Source organism: Anolis sagrei, chromosome 1 (assembly GCF_037176765.1).
Source record: "Anolis sagrei isolate rAnoSag1 chromosome 1, rAnoSag1.mat, whole genome shotgun sequence".
NCBI classification, from domain to species: Eukaryota; Metazoa; Chordata; class Lepidosauria; order Squamata; family Dactyloidae; genus Anolis; species Anolis sagrei.
The window spans coordinates 58,734,530-58,754,854 of NC_090021.1; the positions used below are offsets into that span (position 1 = coordinate 58,734,530).

The 20,325-nt window shown below is 37.2% G+C and overlaps 1 protein-coding gene across 1 annotated transcript in view; it reads left to right on the forward strand.

Moving 5' to 3' along the window:
- The window catches only part of LYST (lysosomal trafficking regulator), a 100,070-nt gene that overhangs the window by 40,714 nt on the left and 39,031 nt on the right, over positions 1-20,325 (forward strand). The window contains exons 17-28 of the mRNA XM_067465009.1: positions 1,168-1,413; positions 2,570-2,743; positions 3,829-3,978; positions 5,390-5,527; positions 6,729-6,927; positions 8,576-8,707; positions 12,313-12,913; positions 13,530-13,707; positions 15,094-15,263; positions 17,525-17,755; positions 19,165-19,331; positions 19,433-19,585. Coding sequence (XP_067321110.1) covers positions 1,168-1,413; positions 2,570-2,743; positions 3,829-3,978; positions 5,390-5,527; positions 6,729-6,927; positions 8,576-8,707; positions 12,313-12,913; positions 13,530-13,707; positions 15,094-15,263; positions 17,525-17,755; positions 19,165-19,331; positions 19,433-19,585 — 2,539 coding nt within the window. The remainder of the gene's footprint in view (positions 1-1,167; positions 1,414-2,569; positions 2,744-3,828; positions 3,979-5,389; positions 5,528-6,728; positions 6,928-8,575; positions 8,708-12,312; positions 12,914-13,529; positions 13,708-15,093; positions 15,264-17,524; positions 17,756-19,164; positions 19,332-19,432; positions 19,586-20,325) is intronic.

Genomic DNA, 20,325 nt, shown 5'->3' on the forward strand with positions numbered 1-20,325 from the left:
GAGCTCCCGTTGCTAGCCTCAGCTTCTGCCAACCTAGCCGTTCGAAAACATGCAAATGTTAGTAGATCAATAGGTACTGCTTTGGCAGGAAGGTAACGGTGCTCCATGCAGTCATGCCAGCCACATGACTTAGGTGGCGTCTATGGGACAACGTTGGCTCTTTGGCTTAGAAATGGAGATGAGCACTCCTCCCTCCCAGAGTCAGACTTGATTAGACTTAACATCAAGGGGAAACCTTTACCTTTATCTATATTTATTGGAGCAATTAATATGCCTAAACGGATATCAGTAGAGCCTGCGTTTGTTGCAATGCTTTAATTGCATTGTGGTGAAGAAGTACCCCTTTCATGTTTTAATGAATGCAAAATTATGTAATTGCCTCAAGCTAAATTGCTCCATTAATTCTGAATAAACATGATAAATATTTGTATTTCAAACCATAATGTTTATTTTTAGTCTTTAGGTGTAGATACTGCATTTTGTTTCAGGGTCTCAGGTTAGGTAAAAATATCAAGAGTTTCAGTTAAGCTGAAGGCTCAAAGTTAGAGACTGTATACAGCTTTGATGCTGTGGATTATGTTGGGTGGATGACAGTGTGAAACAGCAAGTGAGATCTGTGCTGTGCCTTGCTTTCCTAATTATTTGGTATCTAGCCTACCTCATTTTAAAGAAGTTATTTTAGTTGTATTGTCACTACTAACAGCATACTAGGAATAATATATATGTTTAGGACATCTCTTGCAACCTTGTGTATTTGATGTGCTGTACATTGCAGTTTTTACTCGTATTTTGGACCAGCTGAGAGTGCAAGTGAAAAATATTTTGATATCTACAAATGGAATAAATTGCAATGGAGGATGCAACAATGTGTGAATGCAATGAATATGACCCCTTTCAAAATCTCCTTCTCCCAAATTATTCAGATTAAATTTTTTTCCTCTGAGGAGCTTCTGCTTCTTCCTAAGGCAGAGATTTTCCTGAAGGGCATATCCACTTTGATCTGATATCTTAATATTGTTATGAATTATTCCAGCACATATTTAGCCAACACTGAGAAATATTAGTGCATATATAAAGATGACTGTTGTTCAGCACAATAGATGTTTAATAGGAATATGTGGATAAATTATAAAATATTAGCTTATTAAATGGCCCTTTATATTCTAGGAAAGCCTTGCTATTGTTTATAGTACTTGCTGCCCAGGCCACTACACAATCTATGAACCAGTAATCCGACTAAAAGGCCAAGGAAAAACTATTCCTTCCCAACGACCTTTCAGTTCAAAAGAAGTACAAGGCAATTTACCAGATCCTCATTACCTGAAAATGCTACAGCCTGCTGAATACAAAGGTCTTCAGGGCGTACTGCATGAGATTGGTGGAACAGGGTCATTTGTCTTCCTTTTTGCCCGGGTAAGTTGTTGAGAAAATTGCTTTGTGTATTAGCACATTTGTTATGGCAGTTTTTCAGGGCTTTTTGTTGCTAAGATGTAGTGAGCCATTAAAATAGAGGAAAGATCAATAAGTTTGCATACTCCTTCTAGAAAGACAGCTCTTTGTATTACTAATGGGACTGTAGGGACCTGAAGACCTGGCTATTCAAACAAGCTTTGAAGAATGACTTGTTATGCAGCCTTGCATTTTATCCCATGCCCTCATACCATAGTTACAGCTCTGTACTTCTCCCTTTCTCTGGCCCTATTGTTTACAACTTGGCCATGTTTACATTAGCTGTTGCCACTGATGGATATGCATTGTTTTATTTTGAGTGTTATCTTGTTGTTACATGCTTATGTGTTTTATTCAATTGTATTTTATATTGTGTTTTGTGTCATGTCTTGTTTTAGGCACTTTGTGTCTTGTGTAAGCCACCCCGAGTCCCTTCGGGGAGATAGTGGCAGGATACAAGAATAAAGTTGTTGTTGTTGTTGTTGTTGTTGTTGTTGTTGTGATTGGTGCAAACTATTAATTGCTGATCATTGAAGTAGACTTTCCATACTATTGGAAGTATTGTGTTGTTTGTTATGTTACGATCCAGTCACCCTACTGGGAGTAACAAGAACTGTAAGTAGTGGGGGAAAGTCCAATTAACTTGAGTAGCCATTATGAATGAAACTCCTAGTCACCTCACTTCAAGCTTCTTTCATTTCCACAGTACTTATGACAGAAAGAATAGTTTTGTTGTGGAATAGTTCTGAAACATCTTTTGATAGGTATAGGGATATGCTCCTCCCTTACAAATCAAGCAATATGATACAGATGGATCACCAGTAAAGATAATCAAGTGCACCATAGGTACTTGTAGATCAAATAGGTCCATGTGGTTTCCAGTGACTAAGATCGGATCTTCACTGCCATATATACCGTTTCAGATTGTATATTAACTGTGTTGAACTGGATTATATAGCAGTTTAGACTCACATAATTTAGTTCAATGCAGTTAATTTGAATTCTGAAACTGCATTATATGGCAGTGTAGATCCAGTGTAAGAGAAAGCCAAGCAAAGAAAAACACATCACTCTGTAAACCATATTTTATTACATCAAATATATATTGGCTTACATTTAGGTTGCAGAGATCAGCAGCTGTGAAGAAACACAAGCATTGGCTTTAAAAGTTATCCTTGCCTTAACAAAACATAATCAACAAAGAATTAATGAGCTGGAAAACTGCAATGGATATTCAATGATTCATCAGGTGTTGATGAAGCCCAATTGCATTGTTGGCTTTCATATATTGCAGGTAAGACAGTCTGCTGAATTTTCCTCTTTTCACTAGCTGATTTTGCCAAGGGGGTTCAAGTGGCTTTTAGTATCTGTAATAATGTCTTTTTTTGCATAGAGCAGAGAATAATGTTTTAAGAAAATGAAAATGCTGCATATCTTATTGAACCAGCTCATACATAAACACTTTTAACCTATTAGGGATTCTCACACTGTACTGATCTTGTTGTAACACGTAAGCTTAAATTGGTTTTGTCCTTATCTCTTGTCTTTTAGATCAGATTTTAAAAGTAGTTGTTATATTTCAATCTCAAACTCTCTTTCTTCATGTAACATTAAGTGTGCTTGTTTTACAATGGGGTTGAATTCTACCCCTTTATCCCTCTAAGGGCCCTTCCAGACAGCCCCTATATCCCAGGAGCTGATCCTATGTTTTCTACTTAAAATTGAATAACATAAGTCCACACTGCCAGATAATCTGGGATAAACAGAAAACCTGGGATCAGATCCTGGAAGGGCCCCCAATTTGTGGCTCCAAAACCTGTGTCCCCAGTTGTTGGATACCACCTCCCACAGAATCCAGCCAGTATGGCCAGTGTCAAGATCTCTGGGAGATGATGTTCCCCAGTGTTCTCTAGATGTGGGAACTATTGCTCTAATTAGAATTTGTATGAATTTAGTTGCAGGTCTATTCATATATGCTTAGGCACCAGCCTTCTTGAATGCAAGTGTATTTAAGGGTTATTATGTAAATATTTCCCTTAGAAAATACCTAAATTAAGGAAAATGTTAAATATTAAATAAAATTATTTCAAGTGTGCAGTGCAAGTCCTACTAAAAATAGTAATGTGCAGAGTATTGTTTTTCTTGTTTGTTCTGGACCACAATGGTCTATCTAATCAAATAGTTCCTTTATGCTTCAGGATTATGTCTTCAATGTACTTGTTGTGGATGTTTCCAACCTTGCCTAAGCATGCTGGCATGTAGGAGATTGCCCATCTTGAGCTGAGGTTTTAATGTTAATGTAGTGTTGGGCATGTGTAGGATGTGAGAAGCAGAGTTCTTATTTTGATCACTGAATTCCCTTTTGTTACTCTTTGAAAGACTCTCCTTGCAGGTTGCTGCAGTGAGAAGATGATTCATATGGATGAGAATGGGCAATTCATCCTTGACGTAGAAACTAAAGCAGTAATCCAAGATGTTCAATTGTTGGAAGAGCTGTTACTTGATTGGAAGATATGGTCAAAATCCCAGGTGATTTGAACAGATTATAAAATGACTGGTCTCCAACTAAATCAAAGTTAAAATATTAATGTTGCTAGCTATTAAATATCTTTTTATTCAATCTCGGAAATTTCAACTGGCTTCCAATTTAAAATGGCTTTTGTAACGAAGAATTAGAAATTCAGAAGTTTATCAGTTATTCCCCTTGTTTTTTACACTCTTATGTTAACTCTCAAAACAATAATTTAAATTGATGATTTTTATTAGAACTTGTTTTATACTAAAATAACAATTAAGATTTGATTAGAAGATTGAAGAAATAAATTATCTTTAGGTAGCAGCCATCCCATTTTTTTTCTTAAGGAGCTATTTCTTCATTTCTTTCTTTAACTTGGTCTCTGTGTACCTGTAATCTTAGAGATTTGAGGTGCAATGCTTCTAAGACTGCGCATAGAGAAGCTTTTGCTTTTGGGGTTTCCTATTTACAGGAGTACACCAATCCACAGTGGACTAACACAAGAATGGCACATTGCTCCTCACTTAAATAGCAGTAGTAAGCTATATGCAATTGCAGAAGAGTCTGTGAAGTCTTTGTCATTGCTCATTAGCAGTAGTCAAAACAAGGAAGAGTTGGCTCTTTGCAGTCAGGAACCTGTTCATAACTGTAAAACAGAAACAAAAGTAGATTTTTTAAAGGCATAAAATTCATTCATTCTTTAACTCATTCTCTCTTATTTCTTCCTCCTGGAAAAACATCGTCATTCTGTTCTAGTTGCTGCAGCCAGTTTGTTATCTGGTGATCACATTTCTCCATATTTAACTAGGCAGTACAGCAATTGTGTCAGTAGAAAAACTTCACTGATTTTCATTAAAATAGTGTTGGCTTTGCAAATGTTTTCTTTATTATCCCAGTAATAGGTAAAATCAAGTAAAGGCTTAAAGAAATATAAGAGGAGAACAGTACTTAATATTTGGATGTGAATAGAACAGAGGCAGGATTTTATATGCATTATTTGAAGTGCAAGTAAAGGGGAAAAAAAGAGAAAAGCCACATATTTGCATAATAACTTTAATAATACGTAACAATTAGTAATTTCGTTTGGTTACTAAAGAGACCTGAACTACACTGAATACAAATTTACAATTTCTGGTAGTTTTCACATCTCCATTTATTTTAGACTGTTGAAATGTTGAAACAATGTGAATATTACTTTAGATTACAACCTTGCTGGTGCCTATATGTAAAATGTGAGTCATGCATGCTTATGTGATTGCGGTGCACTTTCCCTGACCTAAGAATGAAAATGAAATATTTTTGAGTATTTGAATTGTGCTACCAATTACTTCTTCATCCTACCAGTATTTTCAACAGTTTTTATTACAACTTCTTTTTTTACTTTGTTACACTTTTTGTGTGCTAGGACTTGTTTTTGTTTTGCAGCAAGGTGTCTGGGAAATGCTGTTATCCAGTCTAGAAGTACTTATTCGAGATACCCATTGGCAGCAGATGTTTAACATTAAGCAACTTCTCAAAGCACGAGTTGTCCCTCATTTCCTGAGGACATGCCAGGTTCTACAGGTACTATGCCATTTGTTTAAGTTTTGAATATATTTATGTATGCATTATAGAAGAAAGTACATACATAATGTATCAGTTTCTTATTTTTCCATTCTTTCTAAAAATATATAAAGTAGTTTCCATAGTTAGCTTCCTACCCGTTAAGCTCTCCTACCCCCTATTATCTCCCCTCCCCCCCTTTTTTCTTTTTTCCCCCCCTAAAAATTCAATAAAAATTACTTTTTAAAAAAGTAGTTTATATTTTGCTTTATCATGTAGGGTTTTTTTTACAACTTGCTTTGAAACTTTTATTTTGTAATATATGACTGAGGGAAATTTCTTTCGGGAATTAAGGATAAACAGTCAATCTTCTAACAGCTTTTCAAAACACTTTAATTCACTAATGTGAAAAAATATTTTCAAAAGCACTAAAAGCAATCACATTGAAACATCAGTGCCCACTTAAATAAAACTGAGTATCAACAAAATTAATATAAAACATTGAATTTGTGAAATAACTGTCTGTATTATAACATTTTAATTCTGTTTTTAAAATTCAGCAGCAAAAATATATTAGGACAGAAACAATGCTGAAAAGATTTTTTCATCATAGGCCTGTATTCATAATGCTCTTCACAGTGAAATGTTTTGATTAAAATTATCTTTATAGTGCTTTAACTTTTCTTGTCCCTTAGGCCTTACTGGATCATACTATATCTGAGATTATTGATGTGCTTCAAAGTTAGGTTAAAATTAGTTTGTGAAAATAGTTCCTGCAACAATGTTTCGAGCTGTTGCTGTGCAGTTCTGCATACCATTATTATTTCAGTACTACCCAGGTGGTATTGTTAGTTCCTGGTAATAAGTAAAGCATAACTGATTATGTTTTGAATTCCAGTCTAACTGCTAAGGAAAAAAACTGTGAGATTTTAAAGGGGCAAAGTCATTGTCCAATCTTCTAGCTTGAAAGAAGTCAATTTTTCATAATTTTTCCAGAAAAAGTTAGAGGTAATAAACTACAAATAATTATTAGATATTATATTAACTTTTCCTGTTTGATATACATAGCTATTTCAGAAATATGAGTACCCTATAAAGTGAAGGAATAGATTTTCATTAGGTGTAGGACTTTATTTTCCTGTCTATAACCTTGAACACAAAAGGGGATTATAAACTTTACAGGAATGTTTCTCAGTTACACCCCTCTATATTTCTTTGCTAGGAGCATAAAGAGGAGTATCTCACATCTATGCCTACAGAGGTTTGCACATCATTTGTAAAAATAATTGAAGAAGTGCTTGGATCTCCACCAGATCTGGAATTACTGACGCTGATCTTCAATTTTCTCGTAGCAGTTCACCCTGCTACTAATACATACGTTTGTCATAATCCTAGAGATTTTTATTTTTCCCTGCACATAGGTAAGTAACATAGATCCTCAAGAGAACATTTCAAATTGGTAACTAACGTTGAGTGTGTTTTTTAGTGTTCAGTATTTATAGCTAGAAACAGTTAAAAAAACCGTATCCAGTGTATGTAAAGTTGCACATTGCTATGTAATGTCATAGGAACATGTGTAGCTGCAATAGGATATTTCAAAGTAAGCAAAGGCTTTCACAAGAAATACTTTCTTCTAAGGTATTTATCGCTCATTTAGCTTGTTCAGGGTAAAATTACCCAGCAAGAATGACCCTAGATCTCTTGTGGAGTAATGCTGTGAAAATTCTACAATTTCTTGGTAATTGTCACTGTGAGGGCACACTTCCTAATCCTTATACTCACATGGGTTGTCATTGGAAAGTGGTACATTAACTCCTATATTAGTACCTTTGTTTGGCAGCTTCCATATGTCTAAATTATTCCTTCATTTTTACCTTATTTTATGTGAACTATAAGGCATGCAACAGACTTCTGAAGTTTCTTCATTCAATTTTGTGTAGAGATTACATTCTCCAATTAGAATGTTGTTTTTGCTTTTGCAATTAATGGACAAAATGCTTGAGGGCCAGACAGGACTTCATTTTCATCAGGCCTGTATTCATTAAGGACTGCTCATTGGGGATGCTTATTTGTTTTGTTGATGTGACTTTTCTCCAGTTCCAAGTAACTAGGGACTTCTTATAATTAAGTCCCAGCGAATTGACTGGAATTTTTTCTTGTGCAGATAGGATTTAGCTTAAATCCCTTTACTGTATAAATAAATGCTTCATTGAAAATAAACAAATTCTATTGTTAGTCTTATTTATAAGAGGCCTACTAAATCAGTGGGATTTATTTATATGTTTGCTCATCATCATTCATTTAGCAGTTGATTCAGTGAGTATGGTAAATGAAACTAATTAATTGGAATCAAGCCTATGGATGCATATATAAGATAACGAGTGTCACCTCCACACTTGTGGACTTGCAGATTTGATTATTCATGGATTTGGTCTCTCAAGGAATCTCTAGGCCCTCCAGCGTGACTGTATAGTCAGTTTCCTCTGGCCATGCTGGAGGACCTAGAGATTTCTAGAGAGGACACCTCTCTAGGAATCTCTAAGTTTTCCAGTTCAGTTCTGTGGCTACCATCCAGCAGAAGTCAACAATCAAATCATGGTGGAAGACCTAGAAATTTCTATCACTGTGTTTTCCCAGATTAAAAATAGAAATGCGTTTATTCATTTGGTTTTATTTATTTATTTATTTATTTATTATTTCAAACATTTGTACCCCATCCTTCTTAACCCCCCCCCCCCCCATGGGGGAGGGGGGAGAGTCAGGGTGGCTTACATCCGGTATTTTTTTAACTTTCATAATGTTCTGTGCCCCTATGCCAAATGCATATTTAGGGCTGACTTTACTTATGAGTGAAGGTTCATAGGATGACTATCTAAAAGAGAAAGGTAACTACTGTACCGGTAAGAATCAGGGTAGCCATTGTAACAATAGCCATTAATAGATTTATTCAAAGAGACTCTGGTGGTTCAGACACATAATTCACAGTCTTCATTTAATGTGTATTTTTTTTTTTGTGCTAAGTGTAAAATATTTTGGGACTTGTCTTACCATATTTATTTTTTTCCCAAGATGGTAAAATTTTTCAAGAGAAGGTTCAGTCAATCATGTATCTGAGAAATTCTAGCAGTGGTGGAAAATCTATTGACAGCCCAGGCTTGATAATTACAAGTCAAACTGGATTTTCTTCTGCCCATCAAGAAGGTGAGTTATAAGTGTGAATTATTCAGAAGCTTCAGAAGTATATGGGCAGCTTTCCAAACTGAAGAAGTTGAACTTAAAATATGGACTCAAATGTAGAAATACAGCAGCTTGAGTCTGGTATGTGATGTTTTGTTGCCAGATATGCTGTTCCGGGTTCATCTTAGGAAAGTTGGGTGAAATAGAGTGCACCTTGGAATTTCCTCCATCCTGCAGATGACGTGTGATTCACCTCTTAAGACTGTGGCAGGCATTATGGAATGCATCTGGACTAATTTTAGCCCATATAATACCCCCCCCCCCCCTCTTTCTGAAGGAGCAGCAAACTAATAGATATGATTTAGAAAGCTTTGGATAAGATTTTCCATTTCCATTTCTTGTATCCTGATGAAATTTTAATTACATTTTAAATGGCCCAGATAACAATTCCTGTGATCAACACTGCCCTGGGATCATTTTTCTTTAATGCTTCTAAATTCGGATATTGCTGTCTCTGATGTTAATTACCTAATGGATTAAGAAGATATGTGTGGCATCTTTTCTTCTTGGAGACACATTATGAAATGCTCTACTTGTATGAACATTACATTGATAAACTAGCAATCTACATTTAGTCTAAATAAATTATAGTGCAGCAGGAAATATTAAAGGATGCTTTCCAGCAGCTGAAAGGCCAATTTCTGCAACTCTGATGTATATTACTATTGATCCAGAAGCTAGCTATATTTTATTTACTTAAAATAGAACTGCAACCTCTTATTTATTATTATTTATTACAGTCGCTTATACCCCGCCCTTCTCACCCCGAGGGGGACTCAGGGCGGCTTACACAACAAGGCACAATTCGATGCCCGCATTACATGACAACAAAACATAACATCAATAACAATAGCAATTATAACAATGATAACAATTAACCTAAGCAGTCATTATTATCGGCGACACATCCAAAAAACCCATAAAGTAAAAGCAATTAAAACAATTAAAACAGTAAAAGCAATACAAACCTCATTGCTGGACAGCGTTTAACAGACTCATAGTTAGGTTCTACTTTCCGCACATTGTCAGTCCTATCTATCTGGATTCCATATCTAATTGTCAGGATGCCCAAAGGCCTGGTCCCATAGCCACGTCTTTACCTTTCTCCTAAAGGCAAGGAGGGATGTTGATGTCCTAATTTCCCCTGGGAGTGAGTTCCACAGGTGGGGGGCCACCACTGAGAAGGCCCTGCTCCTCATCCCCACCAGCCTCACTTGTGATAGTGGTGGGGTCGAGAACAGGGCCTCCTCAGATGATCTCAAATTCCGGGGTGGGACGTAGAGGGAGATACGTTCGGACAGATACGCTGGACCGGAACCGTAAAGGGCTTTGTAGGTCAAAACCAGCACCTTGAATTGTGCTCGGAACTGGATTGGCAGCCAGTGGAGCTGACACAACAAGGGAGTTGTGTGTTCCCTGTATGTCGCTCCGGTGAGCAGCCTGGCTGCTGCTCGTTGGACCAGTTGAAGTTTCCGAACAGTCTTCAAGGTCAATCCCACGTAGAGTGCGTTGCGGTAGTCTATACCTCTTAACCCTTCAATATACTTTTCTCATTCAAGCACCTTTTTACTAAAGTGTGCTTTGGCTTCATGTGAATTTGGCTGATTTGAACAGGTTTGGGAGATAGTGGGACTCCTTAGAATCTGTATGTTGCTGAAAAACATCATTAATTGGGATTTGTAAGAAGGAAACATAGGCAGTGTGTTCTATTTTCTTAATATCAGGGTGAAATGTTAGCAATTGAAAGGAAGTAGGATTACTAGAGTTTAGTATTTTTAACAATGTGTGGTAGTTACATTTACAAAATGCAAACAATCGTTTATAGTATAGTTGTTGTTTTGGAAGAGTAGCTATTTACCTTTCTGTTTTTCAAAAGCAACTGCGAACTGAAGCAGATGCAACTCCCTTTCTTTTTTTCTCTATTTGAGTACCCCTCACTCTGTTGTAAGAGACAACTCAGCTGGTGATATGAGAAGAGTTGGAGTATGGAGCGATCAGCCCAAAATGAGGGGCATTGGATTAAGGAATGGGGTGTTTCCTGGGTTGAAATCTGAGCTATTCTTGATAAACTTCCCTCTCCCTTGCCCCAGGTTTACTTTTCCAAATGTAAAACCAATCTCATCCTGATTAGGAATAGCAAGGGGGAAGAAGGGGAAGAGCAGGATAATCATGGCCACTTAATCAACAATATTGGGAGCCATTGGTGTTTCCCCCCATCAATATAAAAGTCCACTCTATCAATAATTTAAATGCAAAGTATCTGTTTATTTACGTACTATTTATAGCTCAACTTTCTCCTCGAGGGGACTCAAGACTAACAATCACACACTTTGATCAATTTAAAACAAAGAAAATTCAGGAATTAAAAAACAACTCAATAGTATTGTGTATTTGGTTAAAAATACAATTAAAACATAATAAATTAAATTGAAATGCATTTTAAAACACAGAATCCCCCCAAAAACTCACCCACAACCTCCCCAGCAGTGTGTCCCTTATCCTTTTCCTAATACCTGCTGGCAACATTCCAACTTTCCCACCAAACATGCTTGTGTAAATGGTGGGACAGAGAGAAGGCCTTTCCCAGTAGCTACAGGTGAGGCACAATGTCATGTAATAAGTACTAATTACAACCTAGCAGTTCGAAAACATGCAAATGTGAGTAGATCAATAGGTACCGCTCTGGCGGGAAGGTAACGGCGCTCCATGCGGTCATGCTGGCCACATGACCTTGGAGGTGTCTATGGACAACGCTGGCTCTTCGGCTTAGAAATGGAGATGAGCACCACACCCCAGAGTCAGATATGACTGGACTTAATGTCAGGGGACAACCTTTACCTTTTACAGACTTTATTATTCTACTGTAATTGCAGTTTAGCAGCCTTTTGTGATAAAGTCCTAAGAGCCTGTCTGTATTGCAAATGTCACTTGTCTTAACAACTACTCACAAAAAAAGACTAGGGAGAGAAGCATGTCTCAGACTGCAAAAGAACTATTCTGATCTCTCTGTGTGTCTGTTTGCCTGAAATTTGACATACTTAATCACTTTTTAAGAGACTGCTGTGCCTCCGTATTTTATCCAGTTCTGACACACACAATGAAAAAATACTTTTAAAATACAGTGATAAGTATAAAGAGTTGAACGTTTGAATCGAAAGTTGAAGTGGGTGACCTCTGATGTGTTCTAAGCTAAACTTGAGCTTTTTCCAAATCTCCACACAGTAGGTCCTTGGTACCTGCTGAGTTTGGTTCCAGGGCCTCTATGGATGCCAAAATCCACTCAAGTAAAATGATATTCATTATGTGAAATGGTTAAATCAAGGTTTGTTTTTTAGACATCTTAGACATTCAGGCTGTGGATGGAGGAAACCGTGGAAACCGAATCCATGGGTATGGAGGGCCATCTGTTTTTCAAATAAAAGTTAAAATGCTCTTAGATTTTCTCTGAAGGTAATTTACAGATCTGGTGTGGAAACAATAAAAGTGGATATGTTTTGTTTCATAATAGCTATTTTTAATTGATTACGTTTCAGAAATGAGAAAAGCACTTTTCATGCATGTTTTCATAGGACATTATTCTTCTGAAACACCTGAACGGCTTTGTAAAAGCCTACCAGCATCCCCTACTTCCTCTCCTCAATTGCATCAAAAAGAAGCTTGCGGGAATACCATGAGGAGTGTTGACAACCTGTTTGCAATAAGTGAAAATGACTTGCTGCAGAAGAAACACTTTGTAAAGAATTTAGAGGCCTTTAAAAGGATCCAGGAGGAGCATTTAATCAGTAGTTGTGAGTCTGCAAAAACAGTTGTAGATCTGGAAGTGGCAACGTCTGCTGAAAGGTGTGATATTTCAAAGATAGACTTGGAAGTGTTGGACAAGACCTCAGGGAACCAAGAAGTCGGCCCAGAAATAAAATCTAGTGAAGACAGTGTTACTTCTGAATCGCCCCTGAGGCGTCCTGATATATTGAACTTTTCAAGTTTTCCTTTCCAAAAAAGTCACGGCAACTTTGCAGGCTTGGGATTGGCCTTTTCCATTCATGGTGGATCTACAATTGTTCATTGGCCAAGTCTGGTGGATAAGAGTTTACCTCCTGAAGACTGGGAGCAACTTGTCTTTTCTTCAGCTGGGGAGCAGGCTCCTCGAGAATCTGAAATCACTTCTGATAGGTATGTAGACGAGACACAACAATTTTCACATCGTGCTTTTGTATCCTTAGGATTCTCAGTTTGTAGGTTAAGTAGGATTTGTGTTTGCAATCACTTTTCCTCTTCTGAATCTTAGTTGATGGCTTTTGCTCTGGATGCTTCTTGTGGGTATCGATTCTGTCATTTTCTCTGCACTTTGTGTCCCTGTGTATGCAGTTGCACAGGAGAATACATTGTTAATTGGCTATTCATATATACTGCAGGGACTTATTGATTACTATGATATTATGTGCACTCACACTTACCTCAGCAATTGCTACAAAGCAGGAGTTGTAATGTCATGGGACATTTTTCTATTTGAGCCATTTCCAAAAATGACTGTAGGGACTTTCCATTTAAAAGTTATAAATATAGTGTAGCTCTGAACTTAACAGAAACATCTAAGCATTATTACCTTGAAGTGTGAACTTCCCTCTAATAGACTCAAGAAAGAAATGGCCCCTATAAGGTAGAATGAATCAATTGGGAAATTATCTTTTGGCAGTATATTATTCTTTTCACTAGATTTTATGCCCTCCCCCTCCCGTAAATTTGGTGGATATTAATGGAAAATAATGTACTGTTTTCTCCCTGGCAGATCAACAGAAGATTGTCTTGTACTCATATGCTGTGGTCTTTATCAACTCTTGCGCAGAGTTCTTTTGATCTTGCCAGATGTTATGCTTCCAGATGTGATGGACAAACTTATACAGCCTGATGTTCTTGTGGTTCTTGTGAATCACCCATCTACCCTCATACAAGAAGGAGTCATTAAAGTAGGCACCTCTGTGTGTGTGTGTGTATGCTTGTGTCTACCTGTCTCTCTTTCCATATATGTGGGTGCTCATAAGATGTAACAGGGCAGAATATTATAGCCTGGGTAAGAACTATGAACAGTTGTATTAATTGTCACTCAAGTTTTAACTTGGGTGCCTATGATCATTCCATCTCCATAATTAATAGGAATTATCAGTGCAGAAGAGAAAAAGGGCAATTTCTCACATGCTACTGAATGTGTAAATGCTATTGAATACTTAGAAGCAGCTGATGTTACACCATTGTTGAAGCTAAACTAGAAATTCATTATTTGTTTTTTAGATGGGAAATGTATGTATAAGGGAGATTTGTTTTTGAAAATGTAAGGAATTGACAACCACAAGAAATGAAATGGTATTTAGTTCAGATAGCTTTAGAAGACATATCCACCAACTATGGATTGTCATGACAATTAATTAGAATCTCCATATTGAACTACCTTGAATTACTAGACAAGTAGGAAATAATGTAAAGTCTCCAGAAGCATCTGTCTGGCCATTGTTTGAAATTGAATGCTGTTCAGAGGGCACCTGTTCCATAGTAGTAGAATCGTCCCTTCTTGTTTGGCTTTTTCTACCTGCGAAAAGAGAATATCGTGTTTTAACAGTCACAACACAGGTCACTTTAACTATCACAGAAAGGTTTTACAGTTATTGTATTTCGAAGGCTTTCATGGCTGGAATCACTGGATTGTTGTAGGTTTTTCAGGCAGTATTGCAATGTTCTAGAAGCATTCTCTCCTGACATTTCACCTGCATCTATGGCAGGTATCCTCAGAGGTTGTGAGGTTTGTTGGAAACTAGTTATTTACAGTTATTATTCCACAATCACTGAGGTTAGGGACACAGGAACATTGTGAAAGTGAAAAACGCTAAATAACAAAATTGCTATTTCTTTTAACCTGATAGATCATCTCTGGGAATTTCTGAGTCTTCCATCATGGATCTGTGGTCAATGTCCACTGAAAGCTGACTGTAGAATTGCATTTGAGGACCCAGAAATTCCTAGAGGGAATTACTAGAGGAAGTTAACCATAGAGTCACAGTGGAGGATATAGAGATTCCTAGAGGGAACATTTTAATTAGCTCTGTAAATAATCAAATCCACAAAAGTCAAAACTACAAATATGGAGGGACAATAGCAAACCATCAAGCCTCCATATTATTAATGGTATAAACAACAGTATTGTTTGTTTGCATTTTAATACTACTTTATTAGTGTTATGTCTGGATTGTGTATTGCTAACAATGATCTGCTAACAAAAATAAATGAGATAAAATAACAATCTTTAAAAAACAGACTAAATTAAAATATTGAAATTATTGTGTTTTTTTTTCTTCCTTTAGCTCTTGGACACATATTTCAACAGAGCAACCAGGGAACAAAAGGAGAAGTTTTTGAAGAATCGAGGCTTCTCCTTGTTAGCTAACCAGTTGTATCTTCACAGAGGAACCCAGAAACTTATGGAATGCTTCATGGAAATGTTGTTTGGCCGATCAGCTGGCCTTAATGAAGAGTAAATATTGCTTTATATTTGCCCTATAGATCAGGCCTGCAGTCATCCATGTTTTTAGGCCTCCCAACTCCCAGAAGCTCTAGCTAGCTGTACCAGAGGCAAAGAATTCTGGGAGCTGAAGTCCAAAACACCTGGACGGCTGCAGGCTGTTCAGGCTTGCTATAGATCAATGTATTTTCAGCTAAAAAAATAGTGCACTTTGGAATTTTCTTGTTGTGTTCTTTAGTGGCTGAAACTATTATGAGTGATAGTGTATTTTCAGTTAGAAACTCCTCTCTCTCCATCCCAAGAAAAGAAAGGTTACCCCAAAGGCTTATGGAAAGATGAGAGAGCACCTAGTGTTTCTAATGTGATGTTAGGATCAGAAAAATCAGGGCAGAGAACAGATTTGAGTTCAGAGGGTACCGTTGGATCACCTTGGCCTCTAAGGTATTAAAAGAATATGGTTTTATCGTTCATAGTATCATCCATGATCAGTGCAGTGCATCAAATTCTCTGTTGATAGCCAATATATTTTATATTTAGCAAAGAGTTCTTTGCTTTCTTCTTTATGGTGCTACCAGTTGCAGAAGGAGGTATCACCGTCAATAGGATGACCAATTGGGTTTTTTATTCCCTACACAAGACTGGCCATCAGACTGGGAAAAATCAATTTATATCCCCATACCAAAAAAGGGAAATGCGAAAGACTGCTCAAACTTCCGTACAGTGGCCCTTATTTCTCATGCTAGTAAGGTAATGCTCAAGATCCTGCAAGGAAGACTCCAGCAACACATGGAGCGAGAGTTGCCAGATGTTCAAGCTAGGTTTAGAAAAGGCAGAGGAACAAGAGACCAGATTGCCAATATCCGCTGGATAATGGAGAAAGGCAGGGAGTTTGAGAAAAACATCCATTTCTGCTTCATTGACTATTCTAAAGCCTGTGTGGATCATAATAAATTGTGGCAAGTTCTTGGTGGGATGGGCATACCAAGCCACCTTGTCTCTCTCCTGAGGAATCTGTACAAGGACCAAGTAGCAACAGTAAGAACTGACCACGGAACAACAGACTGGTTCAAGATTGGGAAAGGCGTACGGCAAGGCTGCATACTCTCACCCAACCTTTTTAACTTGTATGCAGAACACATCATGCGATGTGCGGGGCTTGATGAATGCAAAGCTGGGGTGAAAATTGCTGGAAGAAACATTAACAACCTCAGATATGCAGATGACACCACTCTGATGGCCGAAAGCGAGGAGGAGCTGAGGAGCCTTCTAATCAAGGTGAAAGAAGAAAGCGCAAAAGCTGGGTTGCAGCTAAACATCAAAAAAACCAAGATTATGGCAACAAGAATGATTGACAACTGGAAAATAGAGGGAGAAAATGTGGAGGCCGTGACAGACTTTGTATTTCTAGGTGCAAAGATTACTGCAGATGCAGACTGTGGCCAGGAAATCAGAAGACGCTTACTTCTTGGGAGGAGAGCAATATCCAATCTCAATAAAATAGTAAAGAGTAGAGACATCACACTGGCAACAAAGATCCGCATAGTCAAAGCCATGGTATTCCCTGTAGTAACCTACGGATGTGAGAGCTGGACCTTAGGGAAGGCTGAGTGAAGGAAGATCGATGCTTTTGAACTGTGGTGTTGGAGGAAAGTTCTGAGAGTGCCTTGGACTGCGAGAAGATCCAACCAGTCCATCCTCCAGGAAATAAAGCCCGACTGCTCATTGGAGGGAAGGATACTAGAGTCAAAGTTGAAGTACTTTGGCCACATCATGAGGAGACAGCATAGCCTAGAGAAGACAATTATGCTGGGGAAAGTGGAAGGTAAAAGGAAGAGTGGCTGACTAAGGGCAAGATGGATGGATGGCATCCTTGAAGTGACTGGACTGACCTTGAAGGAGCTGGGGGTGGTGATGGCCGACAGGGAGCTCTGGTGTGGGCTGGTCCATGTGGTCACGAAGAGTCGGAGACGACTGAATGAATGAACAACAACAACACTAGTGTAGTATTTCTTTGGCCTACAAAACAGAATCTACATTGTAGTTATTACCTCTAGTAAATTAAGTACTTAAAACTGTGCTGTGTGTCAGATTATACTGTTGTTTTATGACAGAAGCTGAAAAATATCCATATGTATATTAGTGTGTAAATCCAGCTTTCATCTTATGATCAATGCCAATTTGTCCTAAAATTCTTAAGATAGAAATGTCAATAAGGCATGTGCTGATTGTGGATATAAAGTTGCATTGCAAAATTTTCTTCTGTTTTTTTATAGATTTAACCTAGAAGAAGTAAAAAATGCAGGACTTTTCCAAAAATGGTGTGTGATACCTATTCTGGGCCTTATCGAGAATTCCCTGTATGATAGCAACCTGCTGCACAATTCCTTCTGTTTCCTGCTCCAAATAATAAATTCCTGCTCTAAAATGGCAGACATGCTGCTAGATAATGGCTTGTTGTATGCACTTTGTAATACTTTGGCAGCACTTAATGGATTAGAAGCTAAGTAAGTCGTGTATTTTCATGTTGTTTTGTTTAGAATGGAACTTTAGTTCTCTTACTTTTCAAATGGAAGATGGGCTATTGATACATGTATGTTTGGTATCTAATTGCTGCGTGTTGTAAGGCCACCTTGAGTCCCAACTGGGGTGAGAAAGGCAGGATACAAATATAGTAAATAAATAAATACTATGAATGAACAACACACAGAGGAGTCACAAAGAACAAGACAGCTTTGCATTTTAAATATGGGCCACAGTTTTGATGAAGACTTTCTCAAGTAGATCCTCTGTTGGTCAGCCTTCATAATACAAGGCCAGTTTTTAACATGGTTGAATTGATTTTATTTATTTCTCTGAAATATTAATTTTAATGAATTAAATTACAGTTTAACTCTGAAAGATTCTGTTTAATCATGATTATAATCATTGTTTTATTAGAAGCATCTACATTATTGTTCATTATAACCTTAATACATATTCAGAGTTGTAGGTTTCATTAACAAAATACACTAAGAAATTCTAAACTATTTTCAAATGGATTTTTCAGTTTACCAAAAATGGGATTTTGTTTACATCCATATTTTGCCTGTTTGTTGATATCTGTTCCAGGTCTCCAAATTTCTCCATTCTTCCTTCTTTGCAGTTAGAGATACTAGAACTTTAAAGAAGCGGGAAGTGGGGGGGGGGGGGGGGGCAAGATGTGGCATGTGAATTGCAGAATATGATGGATCAGATTAAAAATTATATAATATTGATGATTATGTATTTGACCTTGGCTTTTAAAAATAACTATTACAAAATTGAAATCTGATTTTAATTTTTAAGAATCCAATTTAAAAATTTAAATATGACTACCATAAATTTTATACACACACACACACACACACACACACACACACACATTGAATTTTATCAACCCTGTTTTTGAGTGTAGAACTACTATAATTTACGTGGCCTTATTAGAAATAATCCAGACAAATTGCATTTCTTTTTAAAAGTATTTCTACATTTCTATAGAAGTATTGCCATTTCTGAATTAGTTATATGTCTGTTTTCTATCTTAGTGGGTAGAATATTCTGAGTGATTCCGCTTTTTTGCCATATACATATAATATTTTGTAACATTGGGAATTGGCAAACATAATTGAACTGAGGGCCATTCTACAGTCTTATATCCCAGAATATCAAGGCAGAAAATCTCACATTATCTGCATTGAACTGGAATATATGGCAGTGTAGACTCAGATAATCTAGTTCAAAGCAGATATTATGGGATTTTCTGCCTTGATATTCTGGATTATATGGCTGTCAACAAAACAACAATGGAATTAGGAGGTATAGTTTGACATCTCACTATCTCACACTCTGTCTTTAAAATATGGAATTTTAATAACTGATTTCACTTCCTCATCAGCATCCTCTCTGATGACTACCGGCTACTTGTGTGTGATATACAACAGTTACTTGTAGCAGTAACTATCCATGCCTGCAGCTCCTCGGGTTCCCAGTATTTTCGGATCATTGAAGATCTCATGGTGTTACTTGGACATCTTCAGAACAGCCAGAATGAAAGGACTCAGAGTAAGCCTTTATGTAGATGTGTTAGAGAGAAATTTTATTTTTGTTGAATAATCTTTGGAATAATTGGAAGAAACGTGTGTTCATTTGATCTCTGCTTTCAGATATAGCGGTTGCTTTGCAGTTCAGAGTCCTGCAGGCAGCTGTTGAGTTCATAAAGACTGCAGGAAATCAAGAGTCTGAAGATCTCAGCAATTCCTTTCATGTACCTGTTACACGTCATCAGGCTATATTTCAAAAGCGCAAGAGTGTTTCTGGTAAGTAATGGAAGTTGGGTACAGTTCCCTGAAATGAGTAGCCCTTAACCATCTTTTGTAATGAAACCTAACTCATTTTTCTAGAGAGCATACCTGAGCAAAATGTGATGCAAAGATCACATTCAGTCCCCAGGGACTGTCTTGTGGCTACCATACACTCCAGGGGTCAGAAAATTCCTTCCCAATGTCTTTGACTGGGTTTTGAGGGGGCAGTTTTGCTATGTTTTGCTCCCCCTTGTTATTTTAGGACCATGATATGATATGGAAGTAAATAGCTTGTTGTGAGTCTACATTGCCTCATGTGTACCTAAAGACATGTCAGGTATGTCCAACACATATCCAGAAGGCATTTAAGGGCAAATTATTTTTTTATAGGGGATGCAACTCTCTACGGTCTCCTGAAGGCTTACTAGAGCCCCTGAGCCTCCATAGTTGCCCAATCCTACAGTTTACAGATACCTGTTTAGTTTCCAAGTTTAATCAGCATTCTATATAATCTACTCTATTGACTCCCTTGGAATTATCCTTTACATTGGAAATCATTTTGTATTCTTCTCAGCCATCCATAACTCTTGTTTTCTTTTGGGCAAAAATAGACCAAATGTGTTATAACTATTTCACTGATGACAGGAGAATACAGTAAATGAGCAGAAGTTGAACAATCTATGAATAGGACAGACACATTTAAGTCTAATTGAATGCATGGCTTTCATTCATTTATTTATTTATTTATTTATTTA